This window comes from Sminthopsis crassicaudata, chromosome 2 (assembly GCF_048593235.1).
Source record: "Sminthopsis crassicaudata isolate SCR6 chromosome 2, ASM4859323v1, whole genome shotgun sequence".
Taxonomy (NCBI): Eukaryota; Metazoa; Chordata; class Mammalia; order Dasyuromorphia; family Dasyuridae; genus Sminthopsis; species Sminthopsis crassicaudata.
In genome coordinates, this window is record NC_133618.1 from 524,248,312 (window position 1) to 524,272,759 (window position 24,448).

The 24,448-nt window shown below is 32.3% G+C and overlaps 1 protein-coding gene across 10 annotated transcripts in view; it reads right to left on the reverse strand.

Moving 5' to 3' along the window:
* Positions 1–1,347: 1,347 nt before the first annotated feature.
* ATOSA (atos homolog A) overlaps positions 1,348–24,448 on the reverse strand; it is a 113,865-nt gene continuing 90,764 nt past the window's right edge. For 9 of the 10 annotated variants that reach the window (XM_074294538.1, XM_074294537.1, XM_074294542.1 and 6 more), the window contains 7 exons: positions 23,210–23,326; positions 19,558–19,637; positions 17,822–17,933; positions 15,270–15,428; positions 9,432–9,500; positions 6,962–7,161; positions 1,348–2,568 (listed from right to left, as the gene is read on the reverse strand). In XM_074294538.1, the coding sequence (XP_074150639.1) occupies positions 2,415–2,568; positions 6,962–7,161; positions 9,432–9,500; positions 15,270–15,428; positions 17,822–17,933; positions 19,558–19,637; positions 23,210–23,326 (891 nt within the window). In that variant the 3' untranslated portion in view covers positions 1,348–2,414. Of the gene's footprint in view, positions 2,569–6,961; positions 7,162–9,336; positions 9,501–15,269; positions 15,429–17,821; positions 17,934–19,557; positions 19,638–23,209; positions 23,327–24,448 lie in introns of those variants that run through there. The other variant, XR_012486933.1, reaches the window with a different exon arrangement.

The following is a 24,448-nucleotide window of genomic DNA, read 5'->3' on the forward strand; positions in this document are numbered from 1 at the left end:
TCCCCTTTAAAGCAAAATGACATTATAAGACCACTAAATATGGTGATTATCAAAAGATGATTCCAAAAAATGGTAGATGATCAACAAAAATAATGTATAACCCATTTTAAAGAAATTCACTGCTTTGTGTATATTATCTACCATCTATAAGTTAGCCCAACTATTTTCAAAGAATTTGAAACTATGCCTTTAAATTCACTAATCTGTGCATACTCAGACACAATGACATTGCTAGGTCTATATCAAAAAGAAATCTAAGGAAAAAAAAAAAAGGACCATATGTAAGAATATTTATAGTAGCTTTTTTTTTTTTTTTTTGGTGGTGGCAAAGGGATATCCATGAATTGGGGAGTGCTTGAATACATTAGGGCTTATAAATGTAATAAAAATCTACTATACCTTAAATTACTTGAAATTATTTCAGATACACCTGAAAGGTGTATGAAACAATTTTAAGGATATCTTATATAGAATATATTTTTTCCTGATTATGTATAGTTATGAGAATTTTATTTTTTTTTAAATTGGGGGGCTGAGAAAAAATAAATTAAAAAAATGATCAACCATTAAATGCAAAAAAGCGATCTAGGAGTTTAGTAAAAAAAAATGAGTAGGCATGAAGACATATGCAGCACCCTCTTAATGCAAGCAAACTGCATTAAAATTCTTTTTAAAGCATTTTGTGTCTTATTCAGAAAAAAGTAAATTTAGTTATTGCATTAAAAAATATTATTTCATTGCACTATACAGGACAGGATACTCTAATGGTTCTAAGGAAATATTAGGATTTTATTGTAATTAAGCTGCTACTTTCCCTTGTCTATATATGATTTTTCACCACAGATATTTGTTCCTACAAGTCCTAGGACTAAGCATGAAGCAGAAATATATTCGAAACAAGGATCACATAAAAGCTTTGGAAATAATCACCTGAATCAAAAAGATGCTGGTTACTGTTTTTCCTTAATTTCTGTCTAATTAGAATATTCCCTAACTCTAGTTGTTCTGTTTTTGTTGATCAGATACTCTTCTGTACCATGATATAATATTCCAGACCTAATTTAAACTTCCCATGATTACTGGCCTTAAGGGTACTACTCTTAACCACGTCCATTCTTGAGCTTATGTTTTAGTCTTTGCTTTGCCTTAAGTTTTCCAGAAGTGGTTCTTTACCCTGAGTGATCTGCTTCTACATATGGTCCTCAAAAGTACGTTTAAATTTGCCCTATGTGATCTTTTGCAAGACAAGAGGAGACAAGTATTCCTCCTGTAAGCATATAGAAAAGGCCAGAATAAATTCTATGAAATCCATTACATAGTTACAGAAAGACTCTGACCACACACAAATGATTCTTGCACCTGAATGATATTTTCCTTTATCTTTGGAACAAGGAAATGTTGTATTTTGTCAATAGTCAACACTTTTGCCCTCAAGTCTGGCAGTTGCCCAATCAGAATGGAAGGTGATCACTGAAGTAGGAAGAATGGAGAATAGATTGTAAATATCTATATGCAAGAAAATTAACACTCAGTCAAATAATTAGAAGTAAATTAAAATTCTCATTGAAAAATAAGGCCCAAATACACATTTAAAAACTTTTTTTGCTCATATATTTATGATATAAATACTAATTTGTTTTCAAAGTACAATTTGAGAAAGTTATCAAGCATGGGACAGCAACTTAATATAAAAACCCTACAGTGGTGATTAAAGGAGAAATCAAACTGTTCTTGGCATGAATTCCTAAAAGGAAAGCAATCAAGGAACCAAATATGAAGTGGTGTGATGATGTGAATTATGCAAAGAATCATTAAAGCAGCATAACCTGCCTAGACTGCAATACTGTTTTAAGACTGGTATGAGAAACATTTGAAAAAGAAATGTGTAAAATATATAAAAATGAAAGTACACATGCTTGCATAGGTGATAAGGAAATCCAAAAGTTTGTTCTCATTTTCAATAACTTAAATGAGTATCACTTAAAAACACATCACACAGAATTAAAGACTTGTGCATATATTTCAGATTTCAACATTAATGTCAAAAATACATATTATGATTTTACACAGGATTTGTGCTACATTAGAACACTAGACAAATATCACTTTAGTATTAAAGGAAACATTAAATATTAAATAACTGAGAAATAAAATGTGTAAACACTAACCTAACTGGGGATTTTGCTATTGCAACACATCCAATGAAGTGGTTTAAACAGTACAAAAAAAAGGATTAGGACTTAGGTCTGTGTTTCCAGTCTATTTGGAATATGTGGAGCTCATTCCAGAAATCTTAATGGTCCAGGATCATAGGAAAGAATTCAATTTCTTGACTAATTTGGTACACTCTGTTCTATGCCATTTTTTGCTCTCAAACTTGACTATTGAGTAAATACTTCAAATTTTTACTTCTTTTAACATCGTGGTGAAAACTGAGGGTTTGTTGGTGATTCAGTGTATGATTTGAGTTCATATGCAGCACCGCTATCAACTTCCATGGACTTTCTAGAGAACAGGAGCCGAACATCTCTATGGAGGTAGATCTTTCCAGATTTAGAGCTCTGGAACCTAAACAGCATAAAATGAAATGCAGTATTTTAACATCATTTAAAAAGAAATGTTAATAATTTAAGTTGAATAACTATATTTTGAAAGCAAAAGGAAATTCGCTTTTAGAAGTACTTTGCAGCTGTTTATTTTAAGGGTAAAACATGTTAAGCTTCTGGACTTCAAATTCTTCAAAAAATGAGTGGTTCTGTGTTAATAATCAGTCATATGTTTACTTGCACTTACTGGACAAATCAGAACAATCCATTTTTAATATCCTTCCAGTCAAAAGTAATTTTTCCCTCAAAGAACTCCTATCATAAGCGCAAACTAGCGCTTCCTTGATATACTTTCATGTTATATTTTTAATTAAAATATTAATATGCACATTTTATTATGTTTATTAATTTATAAGATCCTACTGGTACCTCCTCGAAGCACCAAAAGACAGTTTTTTCCACATATAAAATGTTATAAATGTCAGCCAACAAGCATTTAAAGCACCTTCTATCTGTCAGGCACTGTGCTAACAACTAGGGATACAAAGAAAGGCAAATTAACAATCCCTTGCTCTCAAGGCACTCATAACCTAATAGAACATACAACATACAAATAGCTATAAACAAACATAAATGATAAACTAGAGATAATCCAACAAAGGAAGAGTATCAATATTAAATGGAATTGTGAAGAAAGGTGAAATACTGAAAAAGGTGAGATTTTAAATTGGAACTTGAAGGAAGCTAGTAAAGTCAAGGGGCCAAGATCAAGAGGAAGAAAGTTCCAGGCATTAGGAGCAATGAGTCAGAATATGCAGAGTTGCTTGAATGAAAATGAACTTTTGGATTTATTTCTCTTTCTCCAATCCCACAGGGCACTACCTTCATCTGGACTTTGATCATCTCACATTTAAAATGTTATAAATATTGACTTCTAATCAGTAATCTTATTTCCTTTTTTTCCCTCTCCAATTCAACACATCTCTGCCAAATCAGTCTTCCTGAAACATCCTTTATTTATACTCTTCCTCCACAACTAGTCTCTATTTCTTATGAAATCAAGCTCAAACTCCTGAATCTAGCAAGCAAAATCTTGTCAAGTGATCTACCTATCCAGCCATATCTCTACCTCTTAACACCAATTTCTGTTTTAGTTAGGCTGGTATTCTTGCCTTTCTGCACACTTTTCTTCCAACAGGAATTCTCCTTGGGTCTGGATTGCAATAGTTCCTATACCTGACATCATGGTACACACATTCAATCCCACATGGTAGTGATAGTTAAGAATCAATACAAATAGATAATATAATATAAAATATAAATTTCCTTGCCACACTAGCCTATTTCATAGCTATTTGTCTCATGGTTCCGAACTCAGAGTGTGTGAGAACTTCTACAGGTTAAGAAAAATGTTTCAGATCAATAACAACAAAAAAGTACAGCCAATACAGTGAACACCCAGTTAATACATCATCAAGTCAAGGACATATTAGCTATGTCAAGATCAATTAAAGAGTCATCTAAAATGTCTTTTAGATTGTTGTGCAGCCCAAAAGGAGTTAGGCCATATAACCTACATCATTTTGCTTAGCAGTTAGTCAAACATACTATCGACTTAGATTTCCTTTTCTTGTCTTACACTAATATGCATAAATTTTCTCAGGATTGTAGCAAAAGTGATCTTTTAAATCATCTGCCAAGCAAAAGGATCCTGCATTTTTTGCCTAAGCTTGAAAAAGAGTACAGTAAGAAGTTTAACTTTAAAACACATCCATAGCACTTTTGTTGTCCTTCATGTTTTATGTACTCAAATATGGTTTCAAAGGATGTGACATTCTCAAAGAGAGATTTCTTACAACATCTGAAATATAATTTAGTACTTGGTCTCTTTAACTAGAGAAGCTATTTTGAGAGTCATTACCTATAACTTTAGGATATAATGCTTTAAATTTAGTTCAGGTTTATGAACTAAATAGAAGGTACAGCTAAAAAGGTCATCTCAGAGATGTGATTTCTTTTTTGAGGTAAGGCCTACTTTTGGCTTGAAATTCAGTGGAGTTATAAGACTTTTCTTTAAAGTTCTCCTATTTTTCTCTCTTTTTTTTTTTTTTTTTTAGGAGATTAGTTAATTGAAATGTAGAATGAACATAGACTTTCCTTTTCATGTCACTTTCATTAATAGTCCTTCTGGCAAACTGCTAGGTGTAATCCATTACCCTGGCTGAATTCCTCTCTGACAAAGCAGGTAAGCAAATTCCTTAAGATGTGAAACCAAGATGGGAAGACAAAGACTACTTTCTAAGGCCTTCTAGCTCACAGATCTACTGTGACAAATGGAAAATTTTTTGTAATAATTAAGTTCATCTACTTTGACTGTACGGTATCTGTTATATTCCTATAATTGGAATATTCTTCCAAACCCAATCTGATACTCTCCATTTCTTGCCCTCTCAGATCTCATGAAGGACTTTTATTTTTGTACCTCTATAGTTAACATACTATTATTTGTCTACTACTAAAATATTGTTCCCATACTTAGCACAATTTTATAAACTTGTTCAGTCATTCCATAGCTGATAGATATTCCCTCAATTCCCAATTCTTTGCCACCACTAAAAGAGCTGCTATAAATATATTTGTACACATAGGTCCTTTTCCTTTTTTTTTTTTTTTTAAACTCTCTGGGATGCAGACCCAGTAGTGGTATTGTTTGGTCAAAGGATATGCATAATTTTATAACCCTTTGGGCACAGTTCCAAATTGCTCTGCAGAATGCTGAATCAACAGTACATTAATGTTTTACCTTTACCACATCTCCTCCAACATTTGTCATTTTCCTTTTCTGTCATATTAGCCAATCTGATAAGTGTGAGGCAGCCGCTCAGCCATTTTAATTAAGAACTGCTCCCATAGTTAAATGTGGTATGGGAATAATCATCTCTTAAGGCTTTGCTAGCAAACCACAAATTAGCAGATCCTACACCAACTCTAAGAAGTATTTAAGAATAAGCCAGGTCCTGGCTTCTTGTATTGTTGGCTATTTAAAGTAAACAGTGACTTAATTCCTTTTGAACTCTTAGAGGCACATGATGACATAGGTAGAGTGCTAGGCTTTGAGTATGGAAGATCTCACCTGAATCCTGTCTCTTTTATATGACCTTATATTAAATCACTTAACTACTTCTTAGTACTTTCAAGAAACTCTCTTAAGAGTCATGGGGCTCAATAATGAGCTGATTCAGGCCAATTCCAATACACTTGTGATGGAAAGAGCCATCTGCATCCAGAGAGAGGACTGTGAGGACTGAATGTCATCACAAAATAGTACTTTCACTTTTTTTGCTGTTGTTTGCTTACTTGTTTTTTTTCCTCACTCCCCCCCCTTTTGATCTGTTTTTTGTACAGCGTGATAAATGTGAAAAATATGTAAAGAACTGCACATGTTTAACCTACTTGGAATTTACCTTGCTGTCTAGGGGAAGGGGAAAGTGGGAGGGAGGGAGAAAACACAAGTTTTTGCAAGGGAGTATGTTGAAAACTATTTTTGCATGTATTTTGAAAAATAAAAAGCTATTGTTGAGGGAAAAAAAAAAAAAGACTAAATCACAGATGGTTGCCAAACTATACTGGTAAATAATTTCGCTTGTTAGGAGTTTCCTACACAGATGGATTTCACTGAGCCCTCAAAAGAAAAATCATCATCACCATTACCATCTTACCTTTATAACAACTGAGGGTTAAAACCCCACCTTACACATACTGATCCTCATAAGAGTTAAACACAAAGAAAGATTAATAAATATTTTTTGACTGAAGAAAAAGTCAAAAAAATGATGCTTAGAGATTTCTGAATGGAACCATTTTATCAACATTTAGCAACATTTTAGTAACAGAGGTACTATACCAAATTAAATTTTATACACTCATGAAAGAATATCAATATATCCAAAATGACTTCAGAGAAGAGTATCAAAAGAGAATAGCAACAAATAAATAATACAGAACTAAATTAACACTTTTCAATTACTCATACTGCCTCCAAACTGGGCAAACTGCTTCAACACTTTTCTATAAAAATACATGACCATGAAATATTCATAAACAATAAACTTCTACAGTCAAGTAGTAAGAACAAAAGCTTTTATTGGCTGCCTAGAATTTTTTTTTTTAAGGGGGAGGAGGCTGAGGAAATTTGGGTTAAGTGACTTGCCTAGGGTCACACAATTAGTATTAAGTATATGAGAACAGATCTGAACTCAGATCCTCCTGACTTCAGGCCTGGTGCTCTATCGCACCACCTAACTGCCCCTCCTAGAATTCTTAAGACTCTAAACTTAGTATTTTAAAAACTTAACCCATTTCATGAACTATTATTCATATAGATTAAATGTTTCCATTTCCATCTGAAAAGTTACCTCAGATGTATGAGGTAGCGTAATAACTTTTCTTCAGTATGTCGAATGTTCTCTTTATTAACACTTCTCTTCATTTCTTTTTTTGCAGGTACAGAAAAAGTTCTTTGTCGTAGGAATGTCTGATGATTGGCTGGCATATCTCGTAAGTCATATATCACAACAAACATCTTCACCACAGTCTTGTTAGGATTAAATAAGGTCTGAAGAAACAATAAGAATTATTTATTAAAGTTATAATAAAAAACAAATCTGTATCAAAATTAAGGACTTATTTAATAAAGTGATCTCATTGGCCTTATATTCCCATTTGGAGGCTCACCTAAATTAAATCACATATTTAACATTTAAAGAAAACAGCTCAAATTATTTTTTCCTCTTTTCACAATACTGAAATCAAAAAGGAGCCATGGATCAAAGCAATGTTTTGAGACAATTTTTCATAGTCCCCAAATTGACTAATATTCAAATATTTTTTAACCCTTGTCTGCATTATAGTTTTAAGAAATGTTTCAATTTTTAAGTGAATAACATCCTCATAACTAAAATTTTCCAGCTTAATCTTTTTTAATCATTAGATGTCAAACACAGATTTTGCAAAACAGAATCCATTTTGATTACTATTTTCAAAAAAGAGCTTTAACAGAATTTTGTTCTAAAATAATTGTTAAAAACCCATTTAATTTCACTGAATTTAGATGTGGTTAGGCATGCAATTTAAGTATAGAAACTGAAAATTACTGTACTTGAAATTTGTTAAAATAATTATTTTTATGTGAAATTTGAACTCGATACTTGAGAAAATGGCAATCAATATAATTATAAAAGATTCAAGGCGGCAGCTAATTAGACAATGGATAAAGCACCAGGTCTGAAATCTGGAGGAGTTCAAATCTGACCTCAGACACTTTAACACTTCCTGGCTCTGTGACCCTGGGCAAGTCACTTAACCCCAAGTGCCTCAGGGGAAAAGAAAAAGATTCAAGACAATAAAATATCTTTTCACACATTCACTTCACACTGGATTACATTCAATTGTTAAAATTGCAGGATGATTTGATTAAACTAAGTTTAATTGGCAGTGAACAGTAGAATATGGCCAGCAATATTCAGAAAGAAATTCTTTTAGTGATCTAACCAAAAAATATCAGTGTGTCAATAAGTTAACTGGGTGCCAATACTCTTAGAGATCCCATCCATGGCACTGGATTTCATTCACTGAAATCAAAATGAGAAATACACGAGTATTATGTTCCAATTTTCAAATCCTAATGAATGAAAGGATAAAGACTTAATACACATAATAAAATAACCGTAAACCAATAAATAAAAAGTCTGAACACGAATTTTTTTATAGAGGTAATACAGGATATACTTCAATTTCAGGCTTGCAAAGTAGATACAAAAGTTGACAGTCTTTGGGAAGTAGACTAACCTTATACTCATATATTTTATCATTTTTATTATTATCAATATACCAAATGGCTACACTGGTCCATATATCCTTAATTCTATAATAACGTACACAATATTTTATGAAGTAGTAAAAGATATAACAAATATTATAGATTCTCTGCAGTCCTGAAACAATGAGGTCAGTGAAAGTGGTTTGATGAAATATTAAGTAAACGAAAGCCACTGGGCAGGAAAAGCCCTACTAAAGGCTAATTTGGTTTGATCCCTCTCTTGGAGGTGTAAGTTTGTCTAGGATAGATACATTCAGGCCTGAATACTTCTAGGCCAAATGGCCTGTAATTGAATTGTCTCCAGTCTAGGAATACAGGAACTCAAATTGAATTTGATTTATTATCCTGAATGCTGTTATCATTCAAAACTATTCAGGAAAAACTATTCGAAAAGTCAGTCTCCTGGGGCACGTTCCACAGGTCTAGGATAAAACCAGGATAACTCTAGCCTTTGGAAGTAAAGTAAGTAATTAATTTATTTGCCTGGGAAACGTTAAGCTCAATGCCAATGGGCAAAACAATATCACTTTAGTTTCTAAGTTTTTCTGTGAAAGGTTATACTATGGTATTAGGTCCTTTAGAACAGAGGGATCAAATATTTCGAATAGCCCACAATATTACGGAGGAAGGGTTGAACCAGATTAAAATGTCAGTGGAAAATATTTAACAAAAATAAATACAATACAGTACAATATATGTTAATTTGTGTGGTTTTCTAAGTCAATCTGTGGGTAGTAGGGATTTGCTGAAAGTAAATTTTTGATTTAAATACATTGTAAAATAACATCTAATTCTAAAGCATTCACCTTGTTTAGTTTATTAATTCTTTCCTTTTATGGAGGTTCCCAAATGGCCATTTCTGTGGCAAAGCTGGAAAGCTCCAAACAGAGCTGTAGCTCTATTGTTACTTACCAAAATTGTTGCAGCAGCAGGAGCAGGAGCAAGTGCTAAGTTCTATATGTATGTGAGAGAATTATTATTGCAATTGTAGGCTATAAAACACATACCACTTGTATTGTTCCTGAAGGAGGTACTCGATAACCCCTTTTACCAAGGGACTCTAAAGTAATCACACCCTTAAAATAAAAGAAGACAAATTTAGTACAAAGTAATGGATCTATATCACAAGTGCAAAAATATATCTATATGTACATGTGTAACTATTGAACTTTTATAATTATATTTGCAATGAAGGATGAGGTTTTCTAATGAAGACTTCACAACTTAATATCCTGTAATTTTTGTTTAAAATTAAAATTAAAATTGCTTAAAAGTAAAATCTTGTTTAAAATGTGCTATATATATTTTCTAGTATGAGATGCCCCAGATGTGAATCACAAGTCCCTTGGCCATAACAGAGAGAAAGCTTGACATCCAAAGGACATGGTCATAATGTTAAATAATGTAAATAACTAGCCTTTTGCAAGAAAAAATGAACAAGAAAGCTGAAGAAATATTATTCTTTGGGTACATGATATAGAAAATTAGGGTCAATTGCTAAAATTTAGTTAGTTGGCTCAAATTATACTAAGATGCAAGTCATAAGAATATATGGTATTTTTAAAAAGAGGCATATGAATGCTATATAAATTTAGATGTTTTGAATTCTGGTCACATCCTCAAAAAGTGAGTTAAAGCTTCTAATATTATCATGTTTTATTTTTAAAGCAAGATAAAATGGATGCCTACTTTCAAAGTTAAGTTAATATTTTGAGATAATAAGTTTTGGTATATATCTAGAAAGAAGTACTTATATATAATGAAATGGAAAAAATTCCTTCACTCTATTCTAGATTCTTCAGACTTTTAAGTACAGAATCCAATTTATTTTATAGCACTTTAACAAGATAAGGACAATCTGAAGAGACATATTGGGGGATAATATCTTTTTGCAAGAAGTACAATTATTTTCTATTCTATAGATGAACTGGGGTAAAAAATAGAATAAATTAAGAAATTTCAAGTGAATACAAGGAACAAATTATTAACCAACATGGTGACTAAATGTTGGGAAAGACCTGATTATTCTTGTAAATAAATTAAAAAAAAAAAAAAAAAAAAAAAAAAGAATGGAGAACCACTTATCCTGCATACTTTAGTGATTCAACCATCTAAAGATAGGGGCTAAATTATCTAAAATCATCAACTTTATGTTTTTATGATCATATGATAGTTTAAAACTGTACCTGTCCAAATGATGGCAAACACGTATGCACAAATATAAATAGTACTGGAGATTTCTTTACTGGATTGAAAAGGTTTGGGGGGGAGGGAAGCCATAGACTTTAGGCCATTTGAACAATACATTAATACTGTAAAAATGTTTTTGGGAATAATGATCCCTGTTATATCTGGAATGTAATATGATCAATTAAAACAAAAGAATGAGCTAGAGAGAGAATCAATGAATTACAATTGTGACAAAAGTGAGAAATAACCCTTTTATTAAAAATCAAAATCAGTTTTTAAAACAAAGAAGCACTAAATAGTACCACTTTTATAGTAAAAGAAAATGAGCAATCTATTTTTAAAAGAAAATTAGAATATTAGCTTCTCCCCTTATTTCCAATCCAAGTAAGGGAAAAAAGCATTGTATCAGCTATATGCACACACACTGTAGATTACATCCTCCAAGTACACATTTCATAATATCCAGAACATATTAAATCTAGACTTATGATTTCATTGGTATAGAAAACCATCAGTGAGAAAACTCCCTCTACTGAAGCAGCTCAACAACTATGCTACAACTTATATGTTAGAGAGTTATTTGGGGCATTGAAAGATTGAATTGATTAGCCCAGGATCACTAAGCCAGAGAGAAGGCTTGGTGTCTTAAAGGTTGACATTCAATTCACTGTTATGTTCCCACTTTCATATTAAAACATTTTATTTTATTTATTTATTTTTATAGTAGTTTTTATTTATCAGATATATGCATGGGTAATTTTACAGCATTGACAATTGCCAAAACTTTTGTTCCAATTTTTTCCCTCCTTCCCCCCGCCCCCTCCCTCAGATGGCAGGTTGACCAATACATGTTAAATATGTTAAAGTATAAATTAAATACAATATATGTATACATTAACACATTTTATTTAAGCCAAAAACAAAATTAATTTTAGTTAAATTTTTATATTTTTACTACCTATCTATAACTATGTAATGTATACAATATAACATATATGTTTGTATATAAATATATATATATAAAATTTATAAAATGCATGTATGTGTAAATATATACATAGTAAGCATATTCATTTAAATCACAACACTACTTGTACTATATAAAAAACAAATGCTTGGTTGGTTTGTTGACCTATTAAAAACAAAAACTTACAGCCAAGCATTTTGTGTATACTTATTTTTTAGCTGTGAAGAAAGATAAAACAAACCAATTTATGTTAACAATAAGGACATATTCATAATTTTACTGTAGTCTTATTCCAATTCCTCTATATGGTAAAATAGTTTGGAGATTTCAATGACTGTCAGTGGAGTGTAACCTGACAGCCCCTACACTAAAATGAAATGATTTAGGTACTGGCTTAATAGTTGAATGTATATTTATTTCTGATGACCAACCTATCTAAGCACAGAAAATATTCTCAGAGTGGCAGCAGAGTGACAAATTTTTTGATTATATTTACTCTTGAAAACTAACTGCTGAGTTTTATAGAGGAATGATGATTTACATTGGTTGAGAGAATGTCTACACCAATGAAATAACATCTTATAATATGAAATAAGCACAAACATAACAAAAATTAGTGGCTTTGTGAATTGTATTTCTTACTAGTTAGAAAAACACATACCTTTGTAATCTCAACCTACTAGATTTCATTGGATTCTATTAGGAATCATAGAAGATATGCTCATTTGAATGCTTTTTTATTACCAATTTACTTTGAGATGGCATGCAAGTAGAACTCAAACTTAAGCCATGCAAAACTTGCTCAAAATCTTTCAAAAGAGTGCTTCCAAGTTATTGTGGAATAGAAACATGAAATGCTGAGCTGCAGAATAGAAACAAAAACTTCTCTTTTCAATTTTGTCAACTATGGGAGGCTATTTTGATACAATTATTTCATCCTAAAATTACAGAGGTACCCACAGATGGTACACCAGAAACCTGCCATTGAAATGGGATTAACTTTTGAGTTTTTCTGTTTTTATAATTTTTCTTTTACTTCAAGCAGCAAGATTTGTTATTATACGCCTTTATTACATGTGGAATCCATTTTTTTTCTTACTAAAGCCTATGCTAGAGGTAAAAACTACATTAATTAACAGGATTTCAACAGTGACTTTATAACATAAAAACGGAAGAAAAAATTCATCTAACACTTTAGAGCCTTTTTTTTTTTTTTTGGATGATAAGCCTACTATGAGAAACAAATTATAAATCAGAAGATTGCCTGGTATAATCACAACAAAGAAAACTGGGTATTTTTAAGTACCACTGTTAATAACTTCTTGAAGTCTGAAATATTATCCTTCTCCAACTTAGGGATATTTTTATTCAATGATCTGGTTTAATTTTAATTTAATCAACAGGACATGTGCAGGAATCTTATAGTAATGTGGCTCAAGCAGTATGTATGATATGAGAAGAAAGGGGAAATTTATAGTATCTAAGAAACCTTAAATAGGGCAATACACCTAAATAGGACCAGGGAATCACACAGACCCTAGTGGGATACACTCTTATTCCAAATTCATTCTTCTAGATTTTAATCCAAGTAGAGTATTCATTTCTGCCACCTCTTCCTAATTACCACTCAATATGTTAAGAGAACACAAAAATATAATTTTCTATGAATTTACCCAATTAACTTTTAAATCCTATTTCTTATTTCTACCATAGTATCCATTTGGCCTTAGGACATTTGGCCTCCTGGCAGTAACAATTACTAGTCTGCCCTAGGCCCAACAGAGCACCTTTGACCACTGACCTTTGCAGTGTCAACTCTACCTGGCTCACCTCCTCTGAGGCCTTCAAAGGTCTCTGGCCACAGTTTCTTGAATAGTAGTTTAATAACTGGTAGCGCACTCAAGAACAGCCACGTGTAATCTTAAAAGCCTTTATCATACCTACTCACATAATGCCCTGACTTGTTAGTTCCCTAGTGAAGATTATCGAGATAAGATTAAAAATATTGTAATATATACCTTGCTATCTTGTGCTCTTATTTAGTACGTATTTGAAACAAATCAAGTTTCATATCAAAATAGTATCACCCACTTAATTGCTACTGACCTTAAGTGCATTGTCCATTCCATAATAGCAAGCTACTTAAAAGTTAATATGGGACTTCACCAATCCAACAATTAAGTTCTTTAAGGTGCTACCACACCAAGATAATACAAGTCACCTATAGCTTTCTGTGGTAAAGAACTCTGCTGCAATGACTGATGGTATAGATAGGCCACTTGTAGAGGAGGATCTCTGCCATTTTGACAGTGTCAGAGCAAAGCACAACTCTAGCAAATTGATTTAACAACTTTCCTGCATCATTTCTTATAAAAATCTTTAAATGTATAATTACTGGCATGGAGATGTTGAATAGGTAACACTTACATTTGTTCCTATGAAGTGTTACAAAGTAATATCTTTTCTAATTGTTCTAAGTCAGTTGTGTCAAACAAATAGAATTAAGGGCAAAGTAGGCCTGGAAATAAGGATCCCTGCAGGGATACTGACTTAGTTTGAGACCAGACCAGGAAGTTATTTACAATAGCCTAGTGGCTAGGTCAACTATATGCCTTTTTATGTCTGTGTCAGTAAAAGAACTAAGATTAAAATTCAGGTTATAGGATTCTTAATCTTATGATATTACTATTAGTTTTTTTTAAAAATCTATTTCTATTTTAACAGATACCCTTCTTCTACTCTATAATTCTGAGAAGTAGTATCCCTGTGACATATTTAAATAGCAGATTCGGGTTTTCTCAACACTTGGGAAAAGAGGCACAAGGAAGATCAAATACTGAATCCTTAAGCAAAGGACTAGACATTCTAGTTCCACAAATCCATGTTAGCCACCAAATAGACTCTAAAAGTAGACTACTGAGAACTCCAATATAATGTTTTAGCAGCACTGAAAATACAACTAGGTTGCGGGCAGCTAGGTGGCGCAGTGGATAGAGCACCAGCCTTGAATTCAGGAGGACCTGAGTTCAAAACTGATCTCAGACATTTAACACTTCCTAGCTGTGTGACCCTGGACAAGTCACTTAACCCCAGCCTCAGGGGGAAAAAAAAAGAAAAATAAAATACAACTAGGTAAAGAATGATAACCAACAAAGTGACATCAGCAGAGAAATTGATCACAAAAGTTTGGGGAAACCCTGACTATCACACCCTCAATCCTCAGGCCTGACAGGAAAGAAACTGCAAAAGGAGGGATACAAGCTAGAATAGGACCACAATAAATAATGGAAATTGGAAATTTTGTTGGAATGCAAGCTGGTCAGTCTAACTAGCCTAAAGTTATAAGCAGTTTCAGTTGAGGCATTTATAAAATAATTACACAAACATGTGTGCGTGTGCATGAAAACACATTTTCAGGATCATACTCAAATCCAAAGGAAGATATATATTGCCAGAATGAGCTTACTGAAAAAGTACAGATATATGCTACACTAACAACATGCTCTAGCAAAAACTTCAGTTTTCTGTTAGGAAATGAGGTAACAGTGCATCAAAAACAAACAAACAAACAAAACAACAACAACAACAACAAAAACAAACAAAAAAACCCCAGTAAAGCTACTTTTATAAGTATTTTTATGAGTATGTTAAGTTCAAGAAGAAAAAGCAACAAAAATTGTCTACTTGCCATATAAGGAGAAGGGGCATTATCATCTGAAACACTGTAGAATGACACTTCAACAGGAAGGGTCATATGAGTAGGGCAGAAAATTCCACTTGCCCCCACTTCAGCTGTAAAACCATCAACAATGCCTAGAGGATCTAAGCGATAGTTCAAGACAGATTCCTGTAAAACAAAAATGATATACATTAAGCACAATTTAAATATTTACTTCATTTTCTTTTTCTAACTTTTTGGAGTTATTTCACATTCCTTCCTTTTGTACTTCCCAAATCTCTGCCAAATTGTCTCACTAGCTGTTTCTTTAATGTGGCATGTCCTCTCCAGCCTTTGCCTCAATTTCCCCACAATAGGAATGCGTTCCTTCCTCCCCTCTTTGAATGAATGTTTTTCTTCCTTCAAGGAGCAGCTTAATGGCACAGTGGATATAGAATGCCAGGCCTGGAGTCAGGAAGACTCATCTTCCTGAATTCAAATTTGGCTTCAAGAACTTCTAAGCTTTGTGACCCTGGGCTAGTTACTTAACCCTATTTACCTTAGTTACTTCATCAGTAAAATGAGTTGGAAAAGTAAATAGCAAACTACTTCAGTCTCTTTTCTAAGAAAACTCTGATGGGATCATGAAGAGTTGGACACAACTGAACAATTTCCTTTAAAGCTTTAGGTATTATCTCCTAACCTATGTAGTCATTTCTAATCCTCCCAGTGGTTAGTAATTTGTTTTCCCTCAAATTACCTTATAATTACTTATCTGTGTACATATTGTTTCCCCCAGTAGGATGTAAAAATCTTAAGGAGTTTGTTTTGTTATACATTCTTATCTTCAGTGCCTATGTGATTTGTTAGCACTTTCTGTTCCCTTTTCTGCTACCTGTTCACTGACAATGCAGAAATAGAAGAGGGGAAACACAGGATTGGAAGTAAGTTTTTATGTTTGTGGTTCATGAATTATTATGAATAATGTTGTTGTTTTTTCTTTGTTCTCAAAGAGGACTATGACATGTAAGTGAATTGGATTTAAGTGAAGGAGACTGTGCAAGGTCATCTATCAGAACCATTTGGGTCTAGTGGTCAGATATAGTGCTTATGATATCACCCTATATGTTCAGATGGACACACACAATACACACACACACACACACACACACACTCTTTCATAAGTTATCCCCCATGTCTGGAATGCATTTCCTCCTAACCTCCACAACTTTCCGTATAAAATTAGGTACCACCTCCTATAAGGTATGAGATTAGGTACCACCCTCCTATAAGAAGCTCTTCCAGATTCATTGTCTAATTCTTCTCCCTCTCTCCTACCATAATCCTACCAAGTTATTAGAACTTTCTCATTCTTTAAATTATCTTCAATTTACTTCTGGGTAGACATATGACATCTCCTTAGGTAGAATATAAAGATCCTTGTAGACAAGGAATACTTTGTTTTTGTCTTTGTATCCTCAGGGATATCAAAGGCGCTGCTATGAATTAGAAAGATAGCATATAGTCAATAACTATAACAAAAAGTAGAAACAAAGTGCAAAGAATAGGTTCATTTGAAGTTCTATTTATAGATAACTTTAAATTTAAAAATAAACAATTCTTTTTAGAAAATATTGCTATAAATTCAAGATATGGCTAAACTTTAAAACTGAAGTTATTGAATTTTAACAAAAACTTATTAAGTTGTTCAAATGAAAAGTTAATTTCACTTTACATTTCACTTATGAATAATTTATATTGTTATGAAGTTTTTCAGACATCAAGTCTAAATCTGCCATTCTGAAACCTGTACCATTTTCCCCAGTTTTACACTCTGGGGCTAAAGAGAACAAGTCTAGTAGGTCTTCAAAATGGTAGTGCCTGAGGACCACACATCTCTCTTAAGACTTCTTTTCTTAAAAAAACAAAAAACAAACACACACAAAAAAAACCCACTTCTTTTTTCAGGCTATACATTCCCAGTTTCTCATATGACTTGGACACAAAGGGGCTTTACCATTCTGTCTGACTTTTTCTGGATCTTCTTTAATTTATCAAATGTCCATCTTAAATAAACTATGGAAACCTAGAACTGAACACAATAACCCAGACATGATGTGACAAAGGGAGAATACAGAAAGACTATATCACTTTATATTTGGAATGGTACACTCAATGGAAGTCAGAAATTAGCTTTTTTGGCCAGTTACTCTATCAGTTTATCAAGAATTAGCTTTTTTGGGGCTGCCTATTATATTATATTACATGGAGTGGAAATAATTAAAAAGGGAAGATCTAAGTTAAAGGTCCCCAACTAGTCAATTTCAAAGCTCAGTTAAGAGATTCTCTTCCTAAATTTTAAGGGAATTTCTAGTATAAAGAAAAGACCAACACTGATGGGTAAAGATTTCCTCACTTGCCTAGTTCCCCCAGTTCAAGAATTCATGGCTAGTAATGCCTTCTATCCCCAGAGTGAGAAGAGAGACTTGAGAAAACATAAAGTAACTCTTTCCTACAGAACATTTGATTCAAATAACAGAAGAAACTTCAGTTCTTAAAAAATTAGTCAGATTGCACAGTACCTCAAAATTTCCGAGAAGACTGAGACTGGTTATGGGTGGAGCACTAGAACTCAAAAATGGTTTTCCATGGATATCTGAATCATCTTCAATATTTTTTAAACACTGTTGTGGACTATAAAAGAAGATACAAAAATCATCAAAAAGTCATATTGTTCCAAATAATTTAGTTATATAATTTTCATTACTTTTGTTTAATTATGGAATTTGTTATATGGAGAATAAGCTTGTTGTACATGAACTATTATCTGATAAAACAACTTCAGATACTAAAATTTAAAGTAGAATTTTTTTTTAAGTAGAAATTTTACTTTTTATCTATATGTTACAAGCAATTACAAGTTACTTCCAAATTTCAGGTTTAAAATGGCTAGTCTTACATTTTTATAAATCTACATTCAGTAACAAATATTATAATAATAAATCCACTATCAATAATATTTAAAAATTATTGACATATGTTACTGTATAGCTAGCTATTCCTTTTTAAATTTCTATTTATAGTTATTGGTGAGAATACTTTTCTTTTCAAGTTATTAATTCACAATTCTAAATTAAATATCAAAAAAACCATTAACATACGTAATCTGTGTTGTGTAAATAGGTGTGTATATACACACATACATACACATAAATTAAAACATCATTTTCCCAAAGACAAGATGATAAGAGTAAGATTAATAGTTCCTCAAAAACCTAAGAGCTGAAAACTATAAATTCAAAAGAAGTGAGGACTTTTTTGTGAACTATGTTCTTCATGATTTGCTCATAAAGTAGATTTGGGAGGATTTCCAATTTTGTAAAGAAATAAGATCAAAGTTTCTTAACCAATTTTTGTGTCATGGATACTTTTGGCAATCAAGTGAAGCCTATGGATCCCTACTCAGAATAAAGTTTTGGTTTTTTTTTAATAATAATACATAGGATGACAAAGGAAACCAATTATAATCAAATAGTTACAAAATATTAAAGAATAAAAATGAAGTTCACACTATTCAATCTAAGAATTGCTGATTTAGATGTTATATAAACTAACATTTAATTTAGCAACTCTGGACTCTTAATACCATGCAATGATCATGAATAAATCTGTAATGGTCCATTTAAAAAATGGTTCTTCAGAATGCATAAAAACCATGAAGAGTTCAGAAATTAAATGCACAGACACATGCTTAACCATGAAAAAGAAGAGAATTTTTTAATGACTTCCTGCTAATTATATAGGAATCATTGAAATGCTTAATCTAATATTAATGTTCTACACTTCAAACAACTGCTTTTTTCAATCCTCCAAATGAAAATTTAACAAATGTAGTTACAGATTACATCTATTTGTACAAAGATGTTTTTTATTCCAACAAACCTAATACATACACAAACTGAAGATTTCAAACTAAGAAATTTTTAAGATGCAACGTATCAGTATCTAATGAAAAAGTACATAACTGAAGCCTTCTTACATCATGTATAACCTAGTTAGGAGAGAGAGAACAAAATTATGGGAATGATGAAGAGAGAGTCAGGACATCCAAATGTAGAGGGGAAAAAAATCCTATCATGATCAATGTATGTTGGGGTTAGCAGTCATCTTTATTTACTTCTTGCACACAATTCTGTAAAAATAAGATTTATATTGAAAATTTACTTTTCCAGAAGTTATAAGTATTCCTCACTATGAAGTTGTCTGCAAAATAATCTGAATTATATACATGTAATTAAATGAACTTCAGAGTAAATACCTTCTGGATGATAAATTTTTCAAATGCAGTAAGGAAGTATCCAGATCAAAGCAGCCTGATTGTGTTTTCCTTTGTGGAACCTAAAATAAAAATAACAATTTCTAATACTCATTAACAAGAAACAAAACATTACCGCCACTCTACCATTCCCTCAAAAAAACCACACAAATCTTCATTTAGAAAAGTAGAGAGACTTTTAGAGAAAAAGAGGTAAGATTTTTTTTTGAAGTATCTCCCCCGTAAAACTAAAAATTAGAGGCTATTGATAGTCAATAAATTATTCCTGAAGTAAAATTCCAATTTTGCTACTATTGAAAATAAAGCTAATTTTAAAATATTTAAGCTGTTTAACTACAAACTTAAGCCTAGCTTGACAATAACTTAGGAAAGTTATAATCAATTTGAAACATTATGATAAAACAAATGTGTAAAGTTTCTCATTGAACTAGGAAAAAATTATAACAAGGGAGCTAAAATTACATGACTCTAACCTATTTAAGGATTTTAATATAAGAACTGAAAAAGACTACAGTATCATTTATATCATCATACTTAATGATTTTTCTCTATAACTCTAGTATTTTGAGATGTGTCTGTGTAACACGAGTATTTACACCTTTATATATCCCCTTATCAAACACTCTATGCCCTGATATTCAATTCTGGTTCTTTAAATACAAGTTTCAAAAAGGACCACTTTATCTTATTTTTAAAAAATGAAGTGTTAAGATGTATAACAATAGCAAAGACTAAAGAAAAAAATTAACAAAAAAGCAGATGTCTGGAGGTTAGAAATAAGCAATATCAAAAAAGTATCTAGAATAGATTGTTTGTCTTATAAATTAATACTTAATCTAAGTAGAGTCAGTTAGGGTAATCCTAAAATATAATGCCCCCCAAAATTCAGTGGGATTGAATTTTCTGGTCTATGAATATAAAATAACGTTTTCATAGAATTTAGGAATCAAAGGAACCCAAGAGATCATTTAAGCTAAACTTTTTTCCCCCTGAGGCAAGTGGGGTTAAGTGATTTGCCCAGGGCCATGAAGTTAAGAAGTATTGCCTGAGGCCATATTTGAACTCAGGTCATCCTGACTTCAGGGCTAGTGCTCTATCCACTGCACCACCTAGCTGCTCCTAAACTTCTTTTTATACATGAGGAAAATCAGGCCAGAGAGATTAATTTGCTCAATATTACCTCATAGATACTAAGTACAGAGATAAATGGTGCCATTGTCAGAGATGAAAAATGTTAATAAACTTATATGTTTAAATGAACTGATGTGGAGTAATATAATTATTTATAGAGCAAGTATGAAGGGAAATTACAAGTCATGACACAAAATTTCTAGTTATCTTGTTATAGTTCATATAAATAGTTCCCAGATGAACTGCATATAATTTGGTCAAAATAATGTGCTGATTTTTCTTTTAGAATAATTCGTAATAAACAATTAATAGTTGTTAGCTTTCCTAGTTTTCTCCAATTCTGAGCTCCAAATCTCATCTTTTGTAAGAGGTCTTTCTCAGTTGTTGCCCTTTCTACCCAAACATATTGGGTTCATATTTCCTCTGAGGTTATTTTCCATTTATACTGCCTTACTTTGCTTATTGGAGTGATTAGAACAATGAGTGGCACATAGCAGAGCATTTAATCAATACCTTGACTGACTGGCATCTGTTTTGAAAGCTGAACAGTACTGCTATTAAAAGTTACAAAATCAAAAACTTGAAGTCATAAAGGGTATCAGAGATCTAGTAAAAGTTTTCATTTTACAGAGGAAGAAACGGAAAATGAGAACTGTTTAAGTGACTCATCCAAGATCACATAGGTGATAAAAAGCAGAGCCAAGACATAAACATAGGTCCTCAAAACTTCTATTTCTGTGCTTTTATACTACACAAAGTTAAAAAATTAAATAGCTCACATTGAGAAATAACTCACTTTAAGGAGTAAGTGCTTTCTCATTTACTGTTAAATAAGTGTACAAATTTATTATCTTCTCCATTTTACAGATGAAGACTGAAGCTCAGAGAAGTTATGTTGCCCATGATTAAATGGTTAAAATAGCCACTTAGGTATGGAAAATGGGAGCTGAATAAATCTCTTAAAGCCATTTGTAACATGCCCTCCTGGCAGTTACAATTACTAGTCTGCCCTAGGCCCAACAGAGTACCTTTGACCACTGTCAACTCTACCCAGCTTGCCTCCTCTGAGGCCTTCAAAGGTCTCTGGCCACGATCTCTTGAATCTACAGTTTAATAATCAGTAGCACGATCAAGAACAGCCACGTGTAATTTTAAAAGCCTTTATTATACCTACTCACATAATGCCCTGACTTGTTGGTTCCCTAGTGAACACCTGGTCAGAAGACCTGGTCATTATCTCCTGTACTTTGTTCACTATGTAAGACTTTCTCATATAAAGTGATGATTCTGCCATACATATTCTAAGAAATTACTTATTTGTTTATAATAAGAGTAAACAACCTCTGTATATAAGGATCTCAGAATACTGATTGGCATTCGATGTTGTCACCATATAATTAATTTCTGTAAGCACAGGACCTGGCAGGTTATAGGAAAAACCTGTATGGAGTTAGTGCCACTCCCCCTCCTCAACCCCAGTAATAAAAATTTATTAATAATTCCTGGGATAGCTACTACCTTCTCTCCACCTTGGAAGAAAACTAGTTAGAGAGCTCATCACTGAGAAATCACAGTCCTTTTGTAGGCCTCCAGCAAAATACAGGCAGGGAATTAGAAAAAGGAGTATTTGTCATTCTTCCTTTAATCAACAAGTTTGGGAAAGTGATGGGTGATAGTAGAGGAAAATCCCATGATGGTTGGGTGCAATATCTGAGAGTGGAATGACACTGTCTATGGCTACCCAATTTTAACAGTAGCCCATTTGTACTGCCAGGTAAGGTTTAATATAAGTAAAAAACATGCAAAGGATGAATCGATTTGTATGTAAGCTTTATTGCTGTAGAAACTACTCTATGCAAAAACTTCATCCCAGAAATTATTAAAGTATACAACTATATTGAAACTCAAAAGAATAAAATACTAGCAGGAACTCAAGCAAAATAAAAAACAAACCACGATGACCCTGCTATAATACACAATACTAATCTTTATCTCCTCTACAAAAAGACCATGGTGTAGGACTTAGCATATAAATATGAGTATGCATGTGTGTACTAAGACTTAAGTTTCTTTTCAACAATGAGGTCATTCATCACAATTCTAAGAGACTTTTGATGGAAAAAGCCTACATGCAGAGAGAGAACTATGGAGACTTAATATGGATCAAAGTATAGTATTTTCACCTTTTTTTTTTTTTTTTTTTTTGGTGATTGTTTAGTTTGCTTGGTTTTTTTTCCCTTTTTCTCATTTTTCCCCTCCCTTTTGTTCTGTTTTTCGTGTGTAGCATGATAAATATGGAAATATGTTTAGAAGAATTGCACATGTTTAATCTATATTGGATTGCTTCTAGTCTGTGAGAAGATATGGAAAGAAGGGAGAAAAATTTGGGATACAAGGTTTGGCAATGATGAATGTTGAAAACTATCTTTGCATATTTTCATTTTCTAGGAATAAATTTAAAGTTATTTGGTCTATATGCTGAATAACAAACTAGAGAACTTACAGGACTTGAAAGAAGAGGCAATCCAGTTTGAGGATGAAAGGCTTTAGTTGAGGTTCCATCTAATGAATGAAAATTATGTTTCTGCCAAATACTTGAATGCTTCACTGATATAGTTCTCTGTTAAGGAAAAATAATGCTTTAATTCAAGCTCAACAACTGTCAAAAATCTTTAGTTTTAAGACTCAGTTTAGTTGTGGTGAGGTCTGGTATTTTGACTTTAAAAAGACAGATTTTCATAAATATAAAAGAGCCACCACCAAAGTATACAACTATAACTATTTTCTTCTTTTACTATTACCACTAGACATTTACATAACATTTTATGGTTTGCAAAATGTTCATTCATTCACTCATGATGGAGCTGTTTATTGGGGAACCAGAAAGTTCTTTTATTAGTATACTTAATACAGATAATCTTGATTCTTGGAAACGGCAATCTACCTAATCACAATGGAAACACTAGCAGGTACAAAGAATGTTCTTTATGGATAAAAATATTTAAAAAATAGCAAATTTGAGGCCAAGATGGGATGTGACAATTAATAGTTTTACAAAAAGGAAATATTGAAAAAGACAAATTTTAGAGGTTCAGGTTCTTTTCCCAAAATGACAAAAAAAAAAAGTATTTTTGGTGGGGATATGTAGAAGACATCACAAAAAAGGACAAGAGTCCTCTTTAAAAAAAAAATTAAACATTATCCAGTTTAAGTTCAGAACAGTACAGAAACAGTTAAGTAGTTGGGTTTTTCTGTTGTTGCTGCTGTTTATTTATTTATTTTTTTGGAGATGAAGATTTGATCTGTAAATACTTCTGAAAGAAAGGAAATTTGAGTTGGATGTGGCTTTTAAATACAGATCAATTCTGACACATATATGATGCTAGATCAAGAAGAAAAGAATATAAAACTGAAACACAAATAACTGTGAAAACTAAATTTTAAATCAATAGTTTTGTCTGCCTCTCCCATCTAAATGAACATGCAAAATTCTACTAGAACTCAGCTCCTTATAAATTGTGGTTTACAATTCCATTCGGAGTTTCATAACTGAATATGGATATCACTAAAGTATGGTTTATTAACAGTAAATATGATTTGCATACCTATTTTATGCACCTATATACTCAGTCATGTAAAAATTTGTCACAAAAAGAGCTCACAAGTAGAAAAAGTTTAAGAAGCTCTGTAGTAGAACTGCTTAGTCTATTAATTTGAGTATCTTTTCTGAGTGCTAACCTTA